The sequence below is a fragment of the Mirounga angustirostris genome, unplaced genomic scaffold (genome assembly GCF_029215605.1).
Source record: "Mirounga angustirostris isolate CCGP_5_RB_7025 unplaced genomic scaffold, mMirAng1.0.hap1 SCAF_9, whole genome shotgun sequence".
Classification (NCBI taxonomy): domain Eukaryota; kingdom Metazoa; phylum Chordata; class Mammalia; order Carnivora; family Phocidae; genus Mirounga; species Mirounga angustirostris.
In genome coordinates this window covers 29041401-29061078 of record NW_026991717.1, presented here as the reverse complement: position 1 = coordinate 29061078, position 19678 = coordinate 29041401, and the positions used below count along the sequence as shown (strand labels likewise).

The window sequence follows — 19678 nt, the reverse complement described above, 5'->3', positions numbered from 1 at the left end:
AAAGAAATACAAACAATTATGAGAACATATTATGAGCAACTCTATGCCAGCAAATTAGATAACCTGGAAGAAATGGAGGCATTCCTAGAGATGTATCAACTACCAAAACTGAACCAGGAAGAAATAGAAAACCTGAACAGACCTATAACCACTAAGGAAATTGAAGCAGTCATCAATAATCTCCCAACAAACAAAAGCCCAGGGCCAGATGGCTTCCCAGGGGAATTCTACCAAACATTTCAAGAAGAATTAATACCTATTCTTCTGAAACTGTTCCAAAAAATAGAAATGGAAGGAAAGCTTCCAAACTCATTTTATGAGGCCAGCATTACCTTGATCCCAAAACCAGACAAAGACCCCATCAAAAAGGAGAATTACAGACCAATATCCCTGATGAACATGGATGCAAAAATTCTCACCAAAATACTAGCCAATAGGATCCAACAGTACATTAAAAGGATTATTCACCACGACCAAGTGGGATTCATCCCTGGGATGCAAGGTTGGTTCAACATCCGCAAATCAATCAATGTGATACATTAACAAAAGATAGAACAAGAATCATATGATCCTCTCAATAGATGCAGAAACAGCTTTTGACAAAGTACAGCATCCTTTCTTGATCAAAACTCTTCAGAGTATAGGGATAGAGGGTACATACCTCAATATCATAAAAGCCATCTATGAAAAACCCACAGCGAATATCATTCTCAATGGGGAAAAACTGAGAGCTTTCCCCCTAAGGTCAGGAACGCGGCAGGGATGTCCACTATCACCACTGCTATTCAACATAGTATTGGAAGTCCTAGCCATAGGAATCAGACAACAAAAAGAAATCAAAGGTATCCAAATCGGCAAAGAAGAAGTGAAACGCTCACTCTTTGCAGATGATATGATACTTTATGTGGAAAACCCAAAAGACTCCACCCCAAAACTGCTAGAACTCATACAGGAATTCAGTCAAGTGGCAGGATATAAAATCAATGCACAGAAATCAGTGACATTCCTATATACCCACAACAAGACAGAAGAAAGAGAAATTAAGGAGTTGATCCCATTTACAATTGCACCCAAAACCATAAGATATCTAGGAATAAATCTAACCAAAGAGGCAAAGGATCTGTACTCAGAAAACTATAAAATACTCATGAAAGAAATGGAGGAAGACACAAAGAAATGGAAAAACGTTCCATGCTCATGGATTGGAAGAACAAATATTGTGAAGATGTCAATGCTACCTAGAGCAATCTACACATTCAATGCTATCCCCATCTAAATACCATCCACTTTTTTCAAAGAAATGGAGCAAATAATCCTAAAATTTGTATGGAACCAGAAAAGACCCCGCATAGCCAGAGGAATGTTGATAAAGAAAAGCAAAGCTGGCGGCATCACAATTCCGGACTTCCAGCTCTATTACAAAGCTGTCATCATCAAGACAGCATGGTACTGGCACAAGAACAGACACATTGATCAATGGAACAGAATAGAGAGCCCAGAAATGGACCCTCAACTCTATGGTCAACTCATCTTTGACAAAGCAGGAAAGAATGTCCAATGGAACAAAGACAGTCTCTTCAACAAATGGTGTTGGGAAAATTGGATAGCCACATGCAGAAGAATGAAACTGGACCATTTCCTTACACCACACACAAGAATAGACTCCAAATGGTTGAAAGACCTCAATGTGAGACAGGAGTCCATCCAAATCCTAAAGGAGAACACAGGCAGCAACCTCTTTGACCTGAGCCGAAGCAACTTTTTCCTAGAAACATTGCCAAAGGCAAGGGAAGCAAGGGCAAAAATGAACTATTGGGACTTCATTAAGATAAAAAGCTTTTGGAAAGCAAAGGAAACAGTCAACAAAACCGAAGGCAACCAACAGAATGGGAGAAGATATTTGCAAATGACATATCAGATAAAGGGCTAGTATCCAAAATCTATAAAGAACTCATCAAACTCAACACCCAAATAACAAAGAATCCAATCAAGAAATGGGCATAAGACATGAACAGACATTTTTCCAAAGAAGACATCCAAATGGCCAGCAGACACATGAAAAAGTGCTCAATATCGCTCGGCATCAGGGAAATCCAAATCAAAACCTCAATGAGATACCACCTCACACTAGTCAGAATGGCTATAATTAACAAGTCAGGAAACGACATGTTGGCGGGGGTGTGGAGAACGGGGAAACCTCCTTCACTGTTGGTGGGAATGCAAGCTGGTGCAGCCACTCTGGAAAACAGTATGGAGGTTCCTCAAAAAGTTGAAAATAGAGCTACCATATGATCCAGCAATTGCACTACTGGGTATTTACCCCAACGATACAAAAGTAGGGATCCGAAAGGGTACGTGCACCCCGATGTTTATAGCAGCAATGTCCACAATAGCCAAACTGTGGAAAGAGCCAAGATGTCCATCGACAGATGAATGGATAAAGAAGAGGTGGTATATATATACAATGGAATATTATGCAGCCATCAAGAAGAATGAGATCTTGCCATTTGCAATGACATGGATGGAACTGGAGGGTATTATGTTTAGCGAAATAAGTCAAACAGAGAAAGACATGTATCATATGATCTCACTGATATGGGGAATTCTTAATCGCAGGAAACAAACTGAGGGTTTCTGCAGTGGGGGGTGGGGTGAGGGATGGGGTGACTGGGTGTTAGACATTGGGAATGGTATGTGCTCTGGTAAGCGTTTTGAATTGTCCAAGAGTGTTGAATCTCAGATCTGTACCTCTGAAACAAATAATGCAATATATGTTAAAAAAAAAAAGAAGAAGGTAGCGGGAGGGGAAGAATGAAGCGGGGGAAATCGGAGGGGTAGACGAACCATGAGAGACAATGGACTCTGAAAAACAAACTGAGGGTTCTAGAGGGGAGGGGGGTGGGAGGATGGGTTAGCCTGGTGGTGGGTATTGAGGAGGGCACATTCTGCATGGAGCACTGGGTGTTATGCACAAACAATGAATCATGGAACACTATATCTGAAACTAATGATGTAATGTATGGGGATTAACATAAGAATAAAAAAAAGAAAAAACAAATGAACAAAGGAACAAAAAAAATAGAAAACAGACTCTAACTACAGAGAACAAATGGATGGTTACTAGAGGGGAGGTGGATGGAGTGATGGGTGAAATAGGTGAGAAGTATTTCAAAAAAAGGTATTAAGAGTACACTGTTCTTGATGAGCACTGAGTAATATATGGAATTTTTGGATCACTGTATTGTACACCTGAAACTAATATAACACTGTATGTTAACTATACTGGAATTAAAATTTAAGATAAAATTGGGGTGCCTGGGTGGCTTAGTCGTTAAACGGCTGCCTTCGGCTCAGGTCATGATTCCAGGGTCCTGGGATCAAGCCCCGCGTCGGGTTCCCTGCTCTGCAGGGAGCCTGCTTCTCCCTCTCCCACTCCCCCTGCTTGTGTTCCCTATCTCGCTGTGTCTCTCTCTGTCAAATAAATAAAATCTTTAAAAAAAAAATTGAGAAAATTTTTGAAAAAACATAGTATCCCCTGGCCTCTATCAACTAGATACCACTCACCTAACACCAAGCATTGACAACCAAAAATGTCTCCACACATTGCCATGTGTCCTCTGGAGGCAAAACAGTTAAGAATAGCTGTACTAGACAGTTCTCCTTGACTGAAATATATTTTTAATCTATGAAGACCTATATGTAATAGCTGACATACTTATGTTGTTAATGCTTATTTCTAAAAATCCTCTTCTGCAAATCAAGATAGTTTTCCAGTAAGTCAGAAACAAATCTGGGTAGTTTGGTTTCAGCAGTTCACTGCCCTCCTGCGCTGGCTCATAACATTCTATCCTTTCTGTAGCAAATTGCAATAGCGAGAGAGGGGGACTTGCTGACAAAGGAGCGTCTCTGCTGTGGCCTGTCTATGTTTGAAGTTATCCTGACTCGGATCCGGACCTTTCTGGATGACCCTATCTGGCGTGGGCCTCTGCCCAGCAATGGAGTCATGCATGTGGATGAGTGTGTTGAGTTTCACAGACTGTGGAGTGCCATGCAATTTGTCTACTGTATTCCTGTGGGAACACACGAGTTTACAGTCGAGTAAGTATGTGCTCAGTGGACGGGGAAGTGGGAGCAGAGGAGGCTAACAGAGAAGACTGCATTCCTCTGGAAGTTGACTAGAGGTTTGCTGAGCTGCTTTAAAGCCATTCAAGTGGAGGTTCTTACTTCATGCTCAGGCGGTGACTCAGGGTGAAGTTTCTAGGTGTTCTCTGAACCCATGGAAACTTAGGCAGGTTCGGTATGTGTTTTTCAGGGGTGGGGCAGGTGTCCACAGCTTCCCAAAGTCATCCTTCTTGAAGAGTCCATGATCTAAAAAAAAGGTTAAGAAGCAGTGTGCCAGAGGAACCCAAAAGAGATGTTTACCAAAAAGAAGGACACATCTCCTGCTGCTCAGCATTCCCTTCCTGGCTTGTTTCAAGTGGATTCCTTGGTCATTGACGTCTGGACACAGACTTATAAAAGACTTTATAATTTTTGTTGATTGCCCATTGTACTTGCTGCTTCTTGTTTTTAGGCAGTGCTTTGGCGACGGGCTCCACTGGGCTGGCTGTATGATCATTGTACTTCTTGGGCAACAGCGGCGCTTCGCAGTCCTGGATTTCTGCTACCACCTACTTAAAGTCCAGAAACATGATGGCAAAGATGAGATTATCAAAAATGTGGTATGTGGAAGCTTCACAAAATAATCATACTTTGTACTTATTAAAAGTCCTTTTTTGGGGAATGCTTTTCATCCCAGTACGTAAGGTGACTGACACCAGCTGAAGCTTTCTTTTCATTTCCAAAATGAATCTAAATATACTTGATAAGTAAAGCAGTCAGGCAGTTAAAGTACTAATTGTTCCATGTTCTTTCTCCTTTTAGGGTACTTAGATCTGCTTCATATTATACAGCTTTATAGGATCTGCATTTTCAGATTATTGGCATACTATTCCAGTCTTCTGGCTTCTTTTTTTGTGCCCAAAGTGTGTGTGGTTTGTTTTGTTTGATTTGTTGGTTTGTTTGCTTGTTTTGGCACCTTTAAGATCTTCTTCCCTTTGTCATTTTATGGATTCTTTATAATTGAATTCTAGAAAATACTCAGCCATTATCTTTTCAAGTATTTTAGTCTTTTCTTCCATTCTCTCTATTCTATTTTAGGACTACAGTTACATTCTTGTTAGACATTCTTCTGGTTCCCTTATCCCTTATCCTGTTAGTTTTCTAATTACTTTCCTAATCCACAACAGATTGCCAGACATTTAGTGGTTTAAAACAATACCCATTCTCTCAGTTCTGTCGGTCAGAAATCTGGGTACAGCATGACTCAGTTGGGTCCTCTATCATCTCAAGGCCAAAATTAGTGTATCTGTAGGGCTATGTTCCTTTCTGGAGCCTCTAGAGATGAATCTGCTGGACACAGTCCCTTGCAGTTGGAGGACTAAGGTCCCCATTTCCTTGCTGGCCATTAGCCCACATCTCAAGTCCCTCCCATGCATCCAGTCTTTCAACTTTCCTTTCTGCCATACCTCCTGCCTCCACCTGGAGAAAGTTCTTTTTGCATATGATTAGATTGGGTTCACCTGGAAAATCCAGGGTACTTTCCCTATTTTGAAGTCTATAATCTTAACTACATTTTCAAAGTCTCTTTTGCCATGGAAGGTAACATGTTCATAGGTTCTGGGGATTGGGGCATGGATGTCTTCAAGGGGCCACTCCACCTCCCATGTCTTCATTTTCTTGTCTCTCTGGGCTGTTCCAGGAATACTGTATTATTCTGTTAACTAATTCACTTTAACTCTAATCTACTGTTTTTAGTTTTGAATGATAGGAGTATAACTTGTAATTCTAGTGTCTGAAGCCTCAAAGGTTATCTAAAACTCTGAAATATTTTGTGTTGGGTTTATTTGCCAGCTCTTGTCCAATTGAACTTAATTTAGATTGCTTTTCTTTTCTTTTTTAAAGATTTATTTGAGGGAGAGGGAAACTCAGGGAGATTCCACGCTAAGCGTGGAGCCTGATGTGGGGCTCGATCTCATCACCCTGAGATCACGACCTGAGCTGAAACCAAGAGTCGGACACTCCACCAACTTCACCACCCAGGCACCCCATGGATTGCTTTTCTCCCAAGATTTTTGCTTCTCATCTCCAGGAACTGTTACCAAATTGGGGTCACCTTGGAGGGTCCTGGCTTTGTTGGGAGTTTCTACGTGTAGTCCCACTTGTTTATAGCCTAGGACATCTCTTCCCACTGCTGCTGGTGGCATCTGTCCCTTAGGAAGTCCTGGCTTCTGCTTTACCTCCTGCATAGACAAAACCTGCAATGCTTTTTAAAGTGTCTTCCTGTGTATGTGTGTGTGCACGTGCGTGTGTTCTTTATCCAGTTCTGTTATACCAGCACAGTCTATCAAAGTATGCTGTCCACAAGAACTGGAATCTAAGACTTGGATTACTGGTCTTTCCCCACTGACCATATTATTTTCATCTTTACATTCACAGTTTTTAATACACAGCAGCTTCTTAATACCTGTGTGTTGAATGAATAGTAGGTCTATAACAGGTAAACCTACAGTCAGTAGCATGAGACCAATAGAGAGATGTGTTTAAATGCAAAATATATTCATTGTTCTAATAGGTACATTAAAGAGGTATGTGTGCTAGTAGTTTGCTGTAATTTTTATGAAAAATGTGAAAATCCTGCCATTTTGAAACATGAATAAATGTACATGTTTTAATAGTAAGACATCCTAATTTTAACTGTTGCAGCCATTGAAGAAGATGGTGGAGAGAATTCGCAAGTTCCAGATTCTAAATGATGAGATAATTACTATCTTGGACAAGTACTTGAAGTCTGGCGATGGAGAAAGCACCCCCGTGGAGCATGTTCGCTGCTTTCAGCCTCCTATCCACCAGTCCCTGGCCAGCAGCTGAGGACATGTGTATATTTTTGAAGAGTCCCAGTACTGACTGCATTTAATAACTATAAGGGCATGTTTTTCTTTCCATAAACTATTTAGCGAGATTTTTAGGGACTGTTTTTCAGTATCTCTGTGCGTGTTAAAGGGGGGTACTTTTCAATTTAAAAGCTTAATTTTATAAAATTGACTTATTTTTCTAGACTAAAATTGTATATGCTTTTGGTAATTAGAAAGTTTGAGAATATGGGCTGCTTATTGTTGCCATCATGTTCTTACAGAATTATTTTCCATTTTTCTATGGAATGTTCCAACAGCTAGCTATGTCAGAGTGCTGCTGAGTTCATCCATTTATTCCTTAGCAAAGGATCAGTAATATGTGGGGAAAGATTTATGGACTTAAGAAACTTAATAACCAGCTCATTGTAATAAAATGCACTACCAATTAGAATTAATGATTATTTAGCTTTTGTTTAAGGATTTTTCTGATGGTCTTTTATGAGTAACCTTTTCTAAGTCATTGTTCCCTTCCCTTTTTTGTGTCAACGTTTCAGAAAATAGTAAACTTGATTCCTCTGCTTCTACTAAATCCAGTTGTGACAGAATCTAATTTGTAAGATATGATTTAAAGGTTACAGAAATAAAACTAATAAAACTTATTTGTGTTTATTCAGTGTTGTGACCTACGCCCCGGTTTGGGCAAGGTACTTTACTTATCTGCACAGACCTGGCCCAGGAGATCTGAGTCTAGGCCACCTGTGGCCTTCCAAGAAGGGACAAGATCATGATATGGAGTAACTGCCATATGGCTTTGGAAACAACACTAAAATCCAGCAGCATCATACATGCTACTGAAAATAAAGTCTGTGAACTATTCCATTGTACTCTTTAACCTTAATATGAAATAGAACTGTTCTTTACCAAAAGTTACCTAAAAATATTGCTTTTGGTAATGTGAATAACCCTGGGGCCAGCATTCTGCCACAGACCGAGGGTAGCATCATCTGCTCACTCTATACTGGAGTATAGACTATGAGGAATTAATGATTAATGGCCAAATTTAAGTAATTCATATTACTAAGTTCTCTAAGACTCCATTATAAACCAAATAACATGTAAACATTTATGTACAATTTCAAGTGCTATAAGATGTTGAATTAAGAATGTATTAATCTATGCATTCTGAGTGCCGTATCACACCCATGGGGGTGAAAACTGGTTCTTACTCTATTAGGTGTACAGATCTATAGTACATAAACAGTGTATCATCTGTGACAGTAAGATTACATGGGGGAGGCAATTAGAAAAACAAAGTCTACAAAGGCTCCTTAGAGGATAAAAAAAAAAAATGCTGGGGAAAGGGAATTTATGTCATGAAACTTTGCCCTGATAAAGCCAAGAGAGCTGTGTGGTGGGACATTGGTGCCGTCATAACAGTGAGGCTCCGGCAACCCCCCAGGCAAGGACAGTGAGGCACCAGTGGTGACTGGTTACACAGTAGGGGTCAAGTTGTGTGACCTTGGGCAGGAGCAGCACAGTGGGAACAAGCCCATGTACTTCCTACTACCCAGGTGGAAATGGTATATCTTATTTTTTATTTTTTAACTTTTTAATTTTTTAAAGATTTTATATATATGAGAGAGAGAGAATGAGAGACAGAGAGCATGAGAGAGAGGAGGGTCAGAGGGAGAAGCAGACTCCCTGCCGAGCAGGGAGCCCGATGCAGGACTCGATCCCGGGACTCCAGGATCATGACCTGAGCTGAAGGCAGTCGCTTAACCACCCAGGCGCCCCAATGGTCTACTTTTTAAAGCCCAATTAATTGCTATGATGATTGGTTCTGAAGCTGGATGGAATTCATTATACTAGTCTACCTTTTTTGCATACATTTGAAATTTTCCATAAACATCATCAAACATGGACATTTTTAGACCAAAATACACCGTGACCTGAACAAACTCTAAAGCAAAATAGATAGATAGATACTGGGTACAAATAAACCATATTTTACAAACACCGTGTTTGTTCTAAACATTCAGACTTAGAAAAGAACTGTTCCAATTTGTCTTTTTATTATAACATGAGCTAAATTTAAGAAATTAGTCTTTGGACTTTATTTCCCAGAGTTGTTAGAAGATCTAAATGATAATGTAACTCATTATGAAAATATACTGAAAAGTACAAGAGTTGATGTAAAATGGTAAATCAAGATCCCAGGTATCAAGGGATTAGAGTAAGTGAAGAATGAAACCAGTCAGGCTGCAGCCTGACAGACGCAGATGAGCTGGTTTAGCAAGGTGCCATCAAGGAATACGAAGACCATCAAATGTATGGTGATAAATCACAGTGTGAGAAACATCTCCCAGCGGGCAGCTTCCTACCCTTTTTTGTTTGGTAAATTGTTTTTCATTTAATAACAGGATTCTCTTAAACTAACATCTCAAAATTAAAATAATTCATCAAACAGGAGTCATTTTTATAGGTAAGGTAAATCACAGGATAATGTATTAGGAAAATTTTGTTCCTTTTTAAATCAAAAAGCCTTCAAATGGTCAGGGATTGATGGAGTGGGGATGACAAATGTACATTTCAGATTTTCATCACCAATGAAAAAATAAAGATTTTCATAGACTTAAAACTGTCAGTGCATTTAGATTTCAGTGAAGGAAAAATTTAAAATACCTCTATAATAATACAATGTTAATAGAAATTGGCCAGGTACTGAGGTCATTTTAGTGAGCTACCATCATGTAAATATAAGAAAAGTAATTTCTTGGTCCAAATCTGTGAAACTTTAAAAAAGATTGTCTCCAGAGAACATTTTTGTTGAGAACAATGCTTTTTCAGACCCATTCTGATATTCAAGTTCACTTTATAACACAATTATAGATTAACCTTTTAATTACATTTTTCTTAAAAAGCTGTGAGATTTCCATTTCTTCGGGAGATATTTTCACCGTGTTGTTCAATTCCACAGGTTAAGCCTTCTTCATTATTATTAAGAACTTCATACATGTTAGAGAGATTGCCATTCATTGCTTTTTCGTCTTTTCGAAAAGACACAGGGAGACTTGCTAGACTAAAGCTGACGTCTTTAAAGGCATGCAACAAGAATATTCCCACAATGATTGTAAAGAAGCCACTCAAAGTACCAATGACATCATCAACAGGCATATCTTGCCACTCCTTAAAAAGAATAGCTGAACAAGTTAAAACTGATGTTGTAAAGAATACATAATATATTGGAGTCACAATGGAAGTGTTGAATATATCCAGGGCCCTGTTCAGGTAATTAATCTGTGTGCTCACACAGACTATAAGGCTCAGCAGCAGAATCCAGGCCAGGGGATGTCGCAGCACAGGCTTTCCAGCAAACAGCTCTTTGATAGCAATGCCCAGGCCCTTAACACAGGAGACTGAAAACGCTCCAATTACAGAGCAGATTGTTATGTACACAAGAATGTTTGTCTGTCCATGGCGAGGTCCCACCACGAAGATTAGTATCAATGAGACAATGACCACAAGTGTTGCAAAGACCAGAAAACCTGGAGGAGGCAAAGAAAAGTTGTATTTAGGCCAATGAGTAAGTACTAAAAAAAAACCCTGAGAATCCAGAACAAATATTAACTTGAGAGGAAGGAGAAAAGGTGTGACCTTAAAATACATACTAGCTTTTTTTGCTGCCCCAGCAAAGGTACACTCACAAAAATTTAGTTAGATGTATATACTGGGAGATTACACTATACTTCATATTCATAAACTGTTACATCACTAACATTTTTAACATAGTGTCTTAGCCTCATGGTAATTAGATAATAGAAAACGGAAATTAGCCTGATTTCCAGGCACCTACTCTAGAGTATCTTGCTACTTCCCACCCACTGGAATGCTCCAAGAATGCAAACAATCAAGAACTAGTGGAGAGAAATCATGAGATGACCTTGAATATTCAACAACTTATAGATGCTAAAAAAAAAAAAAAAAACGGCAGTTACAAATCAAGTTTGTCCTAAAAGGAGTACATTTTTAAAATATTTAGAGACAACCACTGGAGTAAATAGCGAATCAGTAAGAGAATCAAAAATACTGTCAGGGTTCTGCCAAATATAGAGAACTGAACCCAGCATAGTAATAATAATAGCTAACAACTATGTAGCACCGCGGCCCAGGCACTTTTCTCAGCAATTTGCACTGATTAACTCATTTAATCCTCACATCCGCCCTATAATATAGATACTATCATCTGCATTTTAAGATGAGGAAACTGAGCCACAAGTCACATGAATTTATTCTTTTCCCTCCTTAAACTCTGCCAATAAAATAAATAGTAATAGGACTTTTTTTAAAGATTTCATTTATTTATTTGACAAAGACACACAGTGAGAGAGGGAACACAAGCGGGGAGTGGGAGAGGGAGAAGCAGGCTTCCCTCGGAGAAGGGAGCCGGACGTGGAGCTGGATCCCAGGACCCTGGGACCACAACCTGAGCCAAAGGCAGATGCTAATGACTGAGCCACCCAGGTGCCCTAGTAATAGGACTCTTAAAGAATCAAACATACAAAAACAAGAACAGGTAAAGGAGATGATAGCAACAATACTATGGAAGCCAGAAAGCAGAAGATAAACTCATAACTCTTACAACACATACAAGAAAGCTGAATCCCACATCAACAATGATGAAAGATGGGAAAGTCAGTTTGCAGCACAGAACACTCCAAAGATACAATGGTAAAGGAGAGACAAAAACTGGAGACCTGGCTGAAAGTCTTTTAAAGAAGCATTAAGATTGCAGAAACCCAGCTAATTCCTGCCACAGCAAACTGGAGGACTCTGGCTAGTGGAGTGTGTAGGTGCCACAGTAACATAGGGGTTTGGGGTAAGGTCTAGGTCTATGACATTTACTCCTCCTTTCCCACTCAACTCCCAGCACTCAGGCAGGAGACATTGCTGGGGATCAGACAAGCCTGATTTCAGAAGGCAACCAAGGATCACCAGGAGAGGAACCAAAACAAACAGAAAAACATAAAGCCTTTGTTTGCTCTCAATGTAGATAGAGGAAAACTTCAGAACAGATAAATCACCATCCCACAAAAACAATAAAAATACTGGGGGTGGAGCAAGATGGCAGAGGAGTAGGAGACCTGGATTTCGTCTGGTCCCAGGAATTCAGCTGGACAAGGATCAAACCATTCCGAACACCTACAAACTTAACAGGAGATTGAAGAAAGGAATAGCAACAACTCTTTGAACAGAAAAGCGACCACTTTCTGGAAGGAAGTGCAGAGAAGTGAATCCGAGGCGATATTCGGGAGAATAGATGGCAGGGGAGGGAGCCTCCGAATGCCACTTCTGGCAAGTAACAGAGCCGTGGAGCACAAAATCGGAACTTTTAGAAGTCGGCTCCGCTGAGGGACATTGCTCCAGTGGCTAAGCGGGGGCTGGAACCTCGCTGGGACACTAAGGTCTCAGGATCCTCGGGGTCACAGAAAGACCAGGGATGCCTGAGTGCAGCAGAGCTCCGAGGTATCAGAGCGGGGAAGCTGGCTGCAGAGACAGAGCCAAGGTGCGGGCTTCTCAGCAGGAGTTGCCATAAACCATGATCCGCGGCACATTCGGGCCACTGCTCCTCCAACAGGGACCCAACAAGTGGCAGATCCGGGGAGACTCCCCTTCCTCCCCCGGGAGGTGCAGCCCGGGAGCGCACCACAGGAATCTGCTTGGTTTGGAGACTCCACACCGGGTCGGGTGTCAGAGATAGAAACGCTTGGCCACAAGCCAGGTGAGCACGGAGTACAGCCGGAGACCAGAGAGATGGGAGTGACTGACTGCTTTTCTCTGGGGGTACACTGAGGAGCGGGACCCCGAGTTCTCGGCTCCTCCGGGGCAGAGACTGGGAGGCTGCCATTTTCACTCTCGGCCTCCAAAGCTGTATGGAAAGCTTTCAGAGAACAAAAACTCCCGAGAGCAAACCCGAGCAGATTACTTAACCCAGACCCGAGAAGGGCGGGGCAATTCCGCCTCCGGCAAGGACATTTGGGAACCAAGGCAACAGGCCCCTCCCCAGAAGATCAGGGAGAACAGCCAGCCAAGACCAAGTTTACCCATCAATGAGAATGGCAGAATTCCAGAGCTAGGGGAATACTGCACATAGAATTCATGGCTTTTTTACCATGATTCCTTACTCTTTCAAAGTTAATTTTTTTTAATATTTTTTTTTTTGAATTTTTCTTTTTCCGTCTTTCAACCAACAACTTAACAATCCCTTTTTTAATAAATATTTTTTATTTTTCATTTTTAAAGTCAAATTCTGTCCCTTCATAGTAGTTAACCTTATTTTTGGTATATATATATATATAAGTTGTTATCTCTTTAAAATTTTGAGATACAGTTTCTTCTAACAGATCAAAACATACCCTAAATCTCTAGTGTATGACTTTGTTCTAGTGTCCTGCCTGATCATATTCTCTCCCTTTTTTTTTTAAATCCTCTTCTTTTTTCAACCAACTTATCAATTTTTTATAAAACCTTTTATAATTTTCATCTTTACAGTCTCCTCATCATATTCACCTTTATTTTTATACATATATAAGTTTTTCTTTCTTTGAAATCTTTGGAGGCACTTTCTCCTAACAGACCAAAATACGCCCAAAATCTACTGTGTGGCACTGATCTATAGAGCAGCATGATCATATTTGATCATATTCTGGTTTTTTTATTTTGTTCTGTTTTTGTTTGTTTTTATCTTTTTCTTCTTTCTTTCTTTCCCTTTCTTTTCCCCTGGTTTCTGGTCTTTTCTGATATGTTTAGTGTATATTTTCTGTGGACATTGTTACCCTGTTAGCATTTTGTTTTCTCATTCATCTATTCTCCTCTGGACAAAATGACAAGATGGAAAAAATCACCTCAAAAAAAGAACAAGAGGCAGTACAAACTGCCAGGGACCTAATCAACACGGACATTAGTAAGATGTCGGAACTAGAATTCAGAATGATGATTTTAAAGATACTAGCTGGGCTTGAAAAAAGCATGGAAAACATTAGAGAAACCCTTTCTGGAGAAATAAAACAACTAAAATCTAACCAAGTCGAAATCAAAGAGGCTATTAATGTGGTGCAATCAAAAATGGAGGCTCTAACTGCTAGGATAAATGAGGCAGAAGAGAGAATCAGTGATATACAAGACAAAATGATAGAAAATACAGAAGCTGAGAAAAAGAGAGATAAACAACTACTGGATCACATGGGCAGAATTCAAGAGATAAGCGATACCATAAGACTAAACAACATTAGAGTAATTGGGATGCCAGAAGAAGAAGAAAGAGAGAGAGGGGCAGAAGGTATACTGGAAAAATTATAGCAGAGAACTTCCCTAATTTGGGGAAGGAAACAGGTATCAAAATCCAGGAAGCACAGAGAACCCCTCTCAAAATCCATGAAAATAGGTCAACACTCCGACATCTAATAGTAAAACTTACAAGTCTCATAGACAGAGAAAATCCTGAAAGCAGCTCGGGAGAAGAGATCTGAAACCCTCAATAGCAGAAACATTAGATTGGCAACAGACCTATCCACAGAGACCTGGCAGGCCAGAAAGGACTGGCAGGATATATTCAGAGCACTAAATGAGAAAAATGTGCACCCAAGAGTACTATATACAGCTAGGCTGTCACTGAAAATTGAAGGAGAGATAGAAAGCTTCTAGGACAAACAAAAACTAAAGGAATCTGCAAACACAAAACCAGCCCTACAAGAAATATTGAAAGGGGTCCTCTAAGCAAAGAGAGAGCTTAAAAGCAACACAGACCAGAAAGGAACAGAGACAATGTATGGTAACAGTCACCTTACAGGCAGTACAATGGCACTAAATTCATAACTTTCAATAATTACCCTGAATGTAAATGGGCTAAACGCCCCAATCAAAAGGCACAGGCTATCAGACTGGATTAAAAAAACAACACCCATCGATATGCTGTCTGCAAGAGACTCATTTTAGACCCAAAGAAACCCCCAGATTGAAAGTGAAGGGGTGGAAAATCATTTACCATGCTAATGGACACCCAAAGAAAGCTGGGGTGGCAATCCTTATATCAGACAAAATTAGATTTTAAACCAAAGACTGTAATGATATGAGCAAGGACACTATTTCCTACTTAAAGGGTCTATCCAACAAGAAGATCTAACAATTGTAAATATCTATGCCCCTAACATGCGAGTGGCCAATTATATAAAGCAATTAAGAACAAAAGCAAAGAAACACATTGACAACAATACAATAATAGTGGGGGACCTTAATACCCCCCTCACTAAAATGGACAAATCATCTAAGCAAAAGATCAACAAGGAAATAGACTTTAAATGACACACTGGACCAGATGGACTTCACAGATATATTCAAAACATTTCATCCCAAAACAGCAGAATACATATTCTTCTCTAGTGCCCATGGAACATTCTCCAGAATAGATCACATCCTAGGTCATAAATCAGGTCTCAACCAGTACCAAAAGATGGGGATCATTCCCTGCCTATTGTCAGACCACAATGCTTTGAAACTGGAACTCAATCACAAGAGGAAAGTCAGAAAGAACTCAAATACATGGAGTCTAAAGAGCATCCTACTGAAGAATGAATGGGTCAACCAGAAAATTAAAGAAGAATTTAAAAAATTCATGGAAACAAATGAAAATGAAAACACAACTGTTCAAAATTTTTGGGATGCAGGAAAGACAGTCCTAAGAGGAAAGTATATAGCAATACAAGCCTTTCTCAAGAAACAAGAAAGGTCTCAAATACACAACCTAACCTTACACCTAAAGGAGCTGGAGAAAGAACAGCAAATGAAGCCTAAACCTAGCAGGAGAAGACAAATAATAAAGATCAGAGCAGAAATCAATGAAATAGAAACCAAAAGAACACATCAACAAAACTAGGAGCTGGTTCCCTGAAAGAATTAACAAGATTGATAAACCCCTGGCCAGACTTATCAAAAAGAAAAATGACCCAAATCAACAAAATCATGAATGAAAGAGGAGAGATCACAACCAACACCAAGAAATACAAATAATTATAAGAACATATTATGAGCAACTCTATGCCAGCAAATTAGATAACCTGGAAGAAATGGATGCATTCCTAGAGCTATATCAACTACCAAAACTGAACCAGGAGAAATAGAAAAGCTGAACAGACCTATAAAAACTAAGGAAATTGAAGCAGTCATCAAAAATCTCCCAACAAACAAAAGCCCAGGTCCAGATGGCTTCCCAGGGGAATTCTACCAAACATTTTAGTAAGAATTAATACCTATTCTTCTGAAACTGTTCCAAAAAATAGAAATGGAAGGAAAACTTCCAAACTTTTCCCTTTTATGTGGCCACCATTACCTTGGTCCCCAAACCAGACAAAGATCCCATCAGAAAGGAGAATTACAGACCAATATCCTTGATGAACATGGATGCAAAAATTCTCACCAAAAAACTAGCCAGTAGGATCCAACAGTACATTAAAAGGATTATTCACCACGACCAAATGGGATTTAGCCATGGGCTGCAAGGTTGATTCAACATCCGCAAATCAATCAATGTGATAAAATACATTAATAAAATAAAGAACAAGAACCATATGATCCTCTCAATAGATGCAGGAAAGGATTTGACAAAGTACAGCATCCTTTCTTGATCAAAACTCTTTTCAGAGCATAGGGATAGAGGGTACATACCTCAATATCATAAAAGCCATCTATGAAAAACCCACAGCAAATATTATTCTCAATAGGGAAAAACTGAGAGCTTTCCCCCTAAAGTCAGGAACATGGCAGGGATGTCCACTATCACCACTGCTATTCAACATAGTATTAGAAGTCCTAGCCACAGCAATCAGACAACAAAAAGAAATCAAAGGCATCCGAATCAGCAAAGCAGCAGCCAAACTCTCACTCTTTGCCGATGATATGATACTTTATGTGGAAAACCCAAAAGACTCCAACCCAAAACTGCTAGAACTCATACAGGAATTCAGTCAAGGGGCAGGATATAAAATCAATGCACAGAAATCAGTGGCATTCCTATACACCAACAAGACAGAAGAAAGAGAAATTAAGGAGTCGATCCCATTTACAATTGCACCCAAAACCATAAGATACCTAGGAATAAATCTAACCAAAGAGGCAAAGAATCTGTACTCAGAAAACTATGAAATACTCATAAAAGAAATTGAGGAAGACACAAAGAAATGGAAAAACGTTCCATGCTCATGGATTGGAAGAACAAATATTGTGAAGATGTCAATGCTACCTAGAGCAATCTACACATTCAATGCAATCCCCATCAAAATACCATCCACTTTTTTCAAAGAAATGGAACAAATAATCCTAAAATTTGTATGGAACCAGAAAAGACCTCGAACAGCAGGAGGAATGTTAAAAAAAAAAAAAAAAGAAAAGTAAAGCTGGCGGCATCACAATTCCAGACTTCAAGCTCTATTACAAAGCTGTCATCATCAAGACAGTATGGTACTGGCTCAAAAACAGACACATAGATCAATGGAACAGAATAGAGAACCCAGAAATGGACCCTCAACTCTGGTCAACTAATCTTCGACAAAGCAGGAAAGAATGTCCAATGGAAAAAAGACAAGTCTCTTCAACAAATGGTGTTGGGAAAATTGGACAGCTACATGCAGAAGTATGAAATGGGACCATTTCCTTACACCACACACAAAAATAGTCTCCAAATGGTTGAAAGACCAAAATGTGAGACAGGAGTCCATCAAAATGCTAAAGGAGAACACAGGCAGCAACCTCTTTGACCTCAGCCGAAGCAACTTCTTCCTAGAAACATCGCCAAAGGCAAGGGAAGCAAGGGCAAAAATGAACTACTGGGACCTCATCAAGATAAAAATCTTTTGCACAGCAAAAGAAACAGTCAACAAAACCAAAAGACAACCGAAAGAATGGGGGAAGATATTTGCAAATGACATATCAGGTAACAGGCTAGTATCCATAATCTATAAAGAACTTCTTAAAACTCAACACCCAAAGAACAAAAGATCTAATCAAGAAATGGGCAGAAGACATGAACAGACATTTTTCCAAAGAAGATATCCAAATGGCCAACAGACATATGAAAAAGTGCTCAACATTGCTGGCATCAGGGAAATCCAAATCAAAACCTCAATGAAATACCACCTCACACCAGTCAGAATGGCTAAAATTAACAAGTCAGGAAACGACAGATGTTGGCGGGGATGTGGAGAAAGGGGAACCCTCCTTCACTGTTGGTGGGAATGCAAGCTGGTGCAGCCACTCTGCAAAACAGTATGGAGGTTCCTCAAAAAGTTGAAAATAGAGCTACCATAGGATCCAGCAATTGCACTACTGGGTATTTACCCCAAAGATAAAAATGTAGGGATCCGAAGGGGTATGTGCACCCCAATGTTTATAGCAGCAATGTCCACAATAGCCAAACTGTGGAAAGAGCTAAGATGTCCATTGACAGATGAATGGATAAAGAAGATGTGATATATATATATACAATGGAATATTACGCAGCCATCAAAAGGAATGAGATCTTGCCATTTCCAACAATGTGGATGGCACTGGAGGGTGTTATGCTGAGCGAAATTAAGTCAATCAGAGAAAGACATGTATCATATGACCTCACTGATATGAGGAATTCTTAATCGCAGGAAACAAACTGAGGGTTTCTGGAGTGGTGGGGGGTGGGAGGGATGGGGTGGCTGGGTGATAGACATCGGGGAGGGTATGTGCTATAGCGAGCACTGTGAATTGTGGAAGACTGTTGAATCACAGATCTGTACCTCTGAAACGAATAATACATTATATGTTAAAAAAAAAAAAAGAAGATAGCAGGAGGGGAAGAATGAAGGGGGGAAATCGGAGGGGGAGATGAACCATGAGGGACGATGGACTCTGAAAAACAAACTGAGGGTTCTAGAGGGGAGGGGTGTGGGAGGATGGGTTCGCCTTGTGATGGGTATTAAAGAGGGCACGCTCCACATGGAGCACTGGGTGTTATACGCAAACAATGAATCATGGAACACTACGTCAAAAACTAATGATGTAATGTATGGTGATTAACGTAACATAATAAAAAAACCCAAAACAATAAAAATACTATTAATAAATCTTCAGAGAGACAATGATGAAATACCAGAGCAAAGCAGCTGGAACTTGAAAGGTGAAAATCTGGAGAAAAGGTCAACACCAGCTCTGCTTTCTCCCTTGTGATGACTACCAGTTCTAGAGCAGGGAATAAGGATGGGCATAAAGACCAGCAGAAAGTGGTGACCTGGAGCTTGTGGAAATTTCAGTAGACTAGGTAAAAATAAAAACTTGGAATTTTGGGCTGCCTAAGCAGCTGGGAGATAGGGGCCAAGATTCCAGAAAGGAAGGAACTGAAGAGAAGTTAAGCGCAAATTTCTGTGTGCAATTCCCCTTAAGGTATTTGTGGGCACAGAAGCTGTACATGCCCAGGTCTGAGAAACCAAATAGATAGCCTGGTGAAAATGCCAGGGACCTGAGTGAAGACACGTGCAGTCTTGGAATGCTGACACAGACACTGCCATTCGAAGTTCACCCAGGTGGAGGGTCCAGGTAAACATCCCAGGCTATCAGTTGAGAGAAAGAGGGTCTATGATTAAGAACACAGGCAAAATGGAAAGAAACCAGCCTCAACAAAGAGTGAAGCAACACTTCAAGTTAAAGTG

At 40.0% G+C, this 19678-nt stretch overlaps 2 protein-coding genes across 14 annotated transcripts in view; one reads left to right on the top strand and one right to left on the bottom strand.

The window, feature by feature from the left end:
* Window positions 1-7612, top strand: part of CYFIP1 (cytoplasmic FMR1 interacting protein 1) — a 135546-nt gene extending 127934 nt beyond the window's left edge. For all 5 annotated transcript variants that reach the window (XM_064570052.1, XM_064570051.1, XM_064570048.1 and 2 more), the window contains 3 exons: window positions 3860-4098; window positions 4574-4721; window positions 6805-7612. In XM_064570052.1, the coding sequence (XP_064426122.1) occupies window positions 3860-4098; window positions 4574-4721; window positions 6805-6969 (552 nt within the window). In that variant the 3' untranslated portion in view covers window positions 6970-7612. The remainder of the gene's footprint in view (window positions 1-3859; window positions 4099-4573; window positions 4722-6804) is intronic.
* A 1391-nt stretch (window positions 7613-9003) lies between these two features.
* NIPA2 (NIPA magnesium transporter 2) overlaps window positions 9004-19678 on the bottom strand; it is a 32841-nt gene continuing 22166 nt past the window's right edge. For all 9 annotated transcript variants that reach the window (XM_064570053.1, XM_064570055.1, XM_064570054.1 and 6 more), the window contains one exon: window positions 9004-10498. In XM_064570053.1, the coding sequence (XP_064426123.1) occupies window positions 9867-10498 (632 nt within the window). In that variant the 3' untranslated portion in view covers window positions 9004-9866. The remainder of the gene's footprint in view (window positions 10499-19678) is intronic.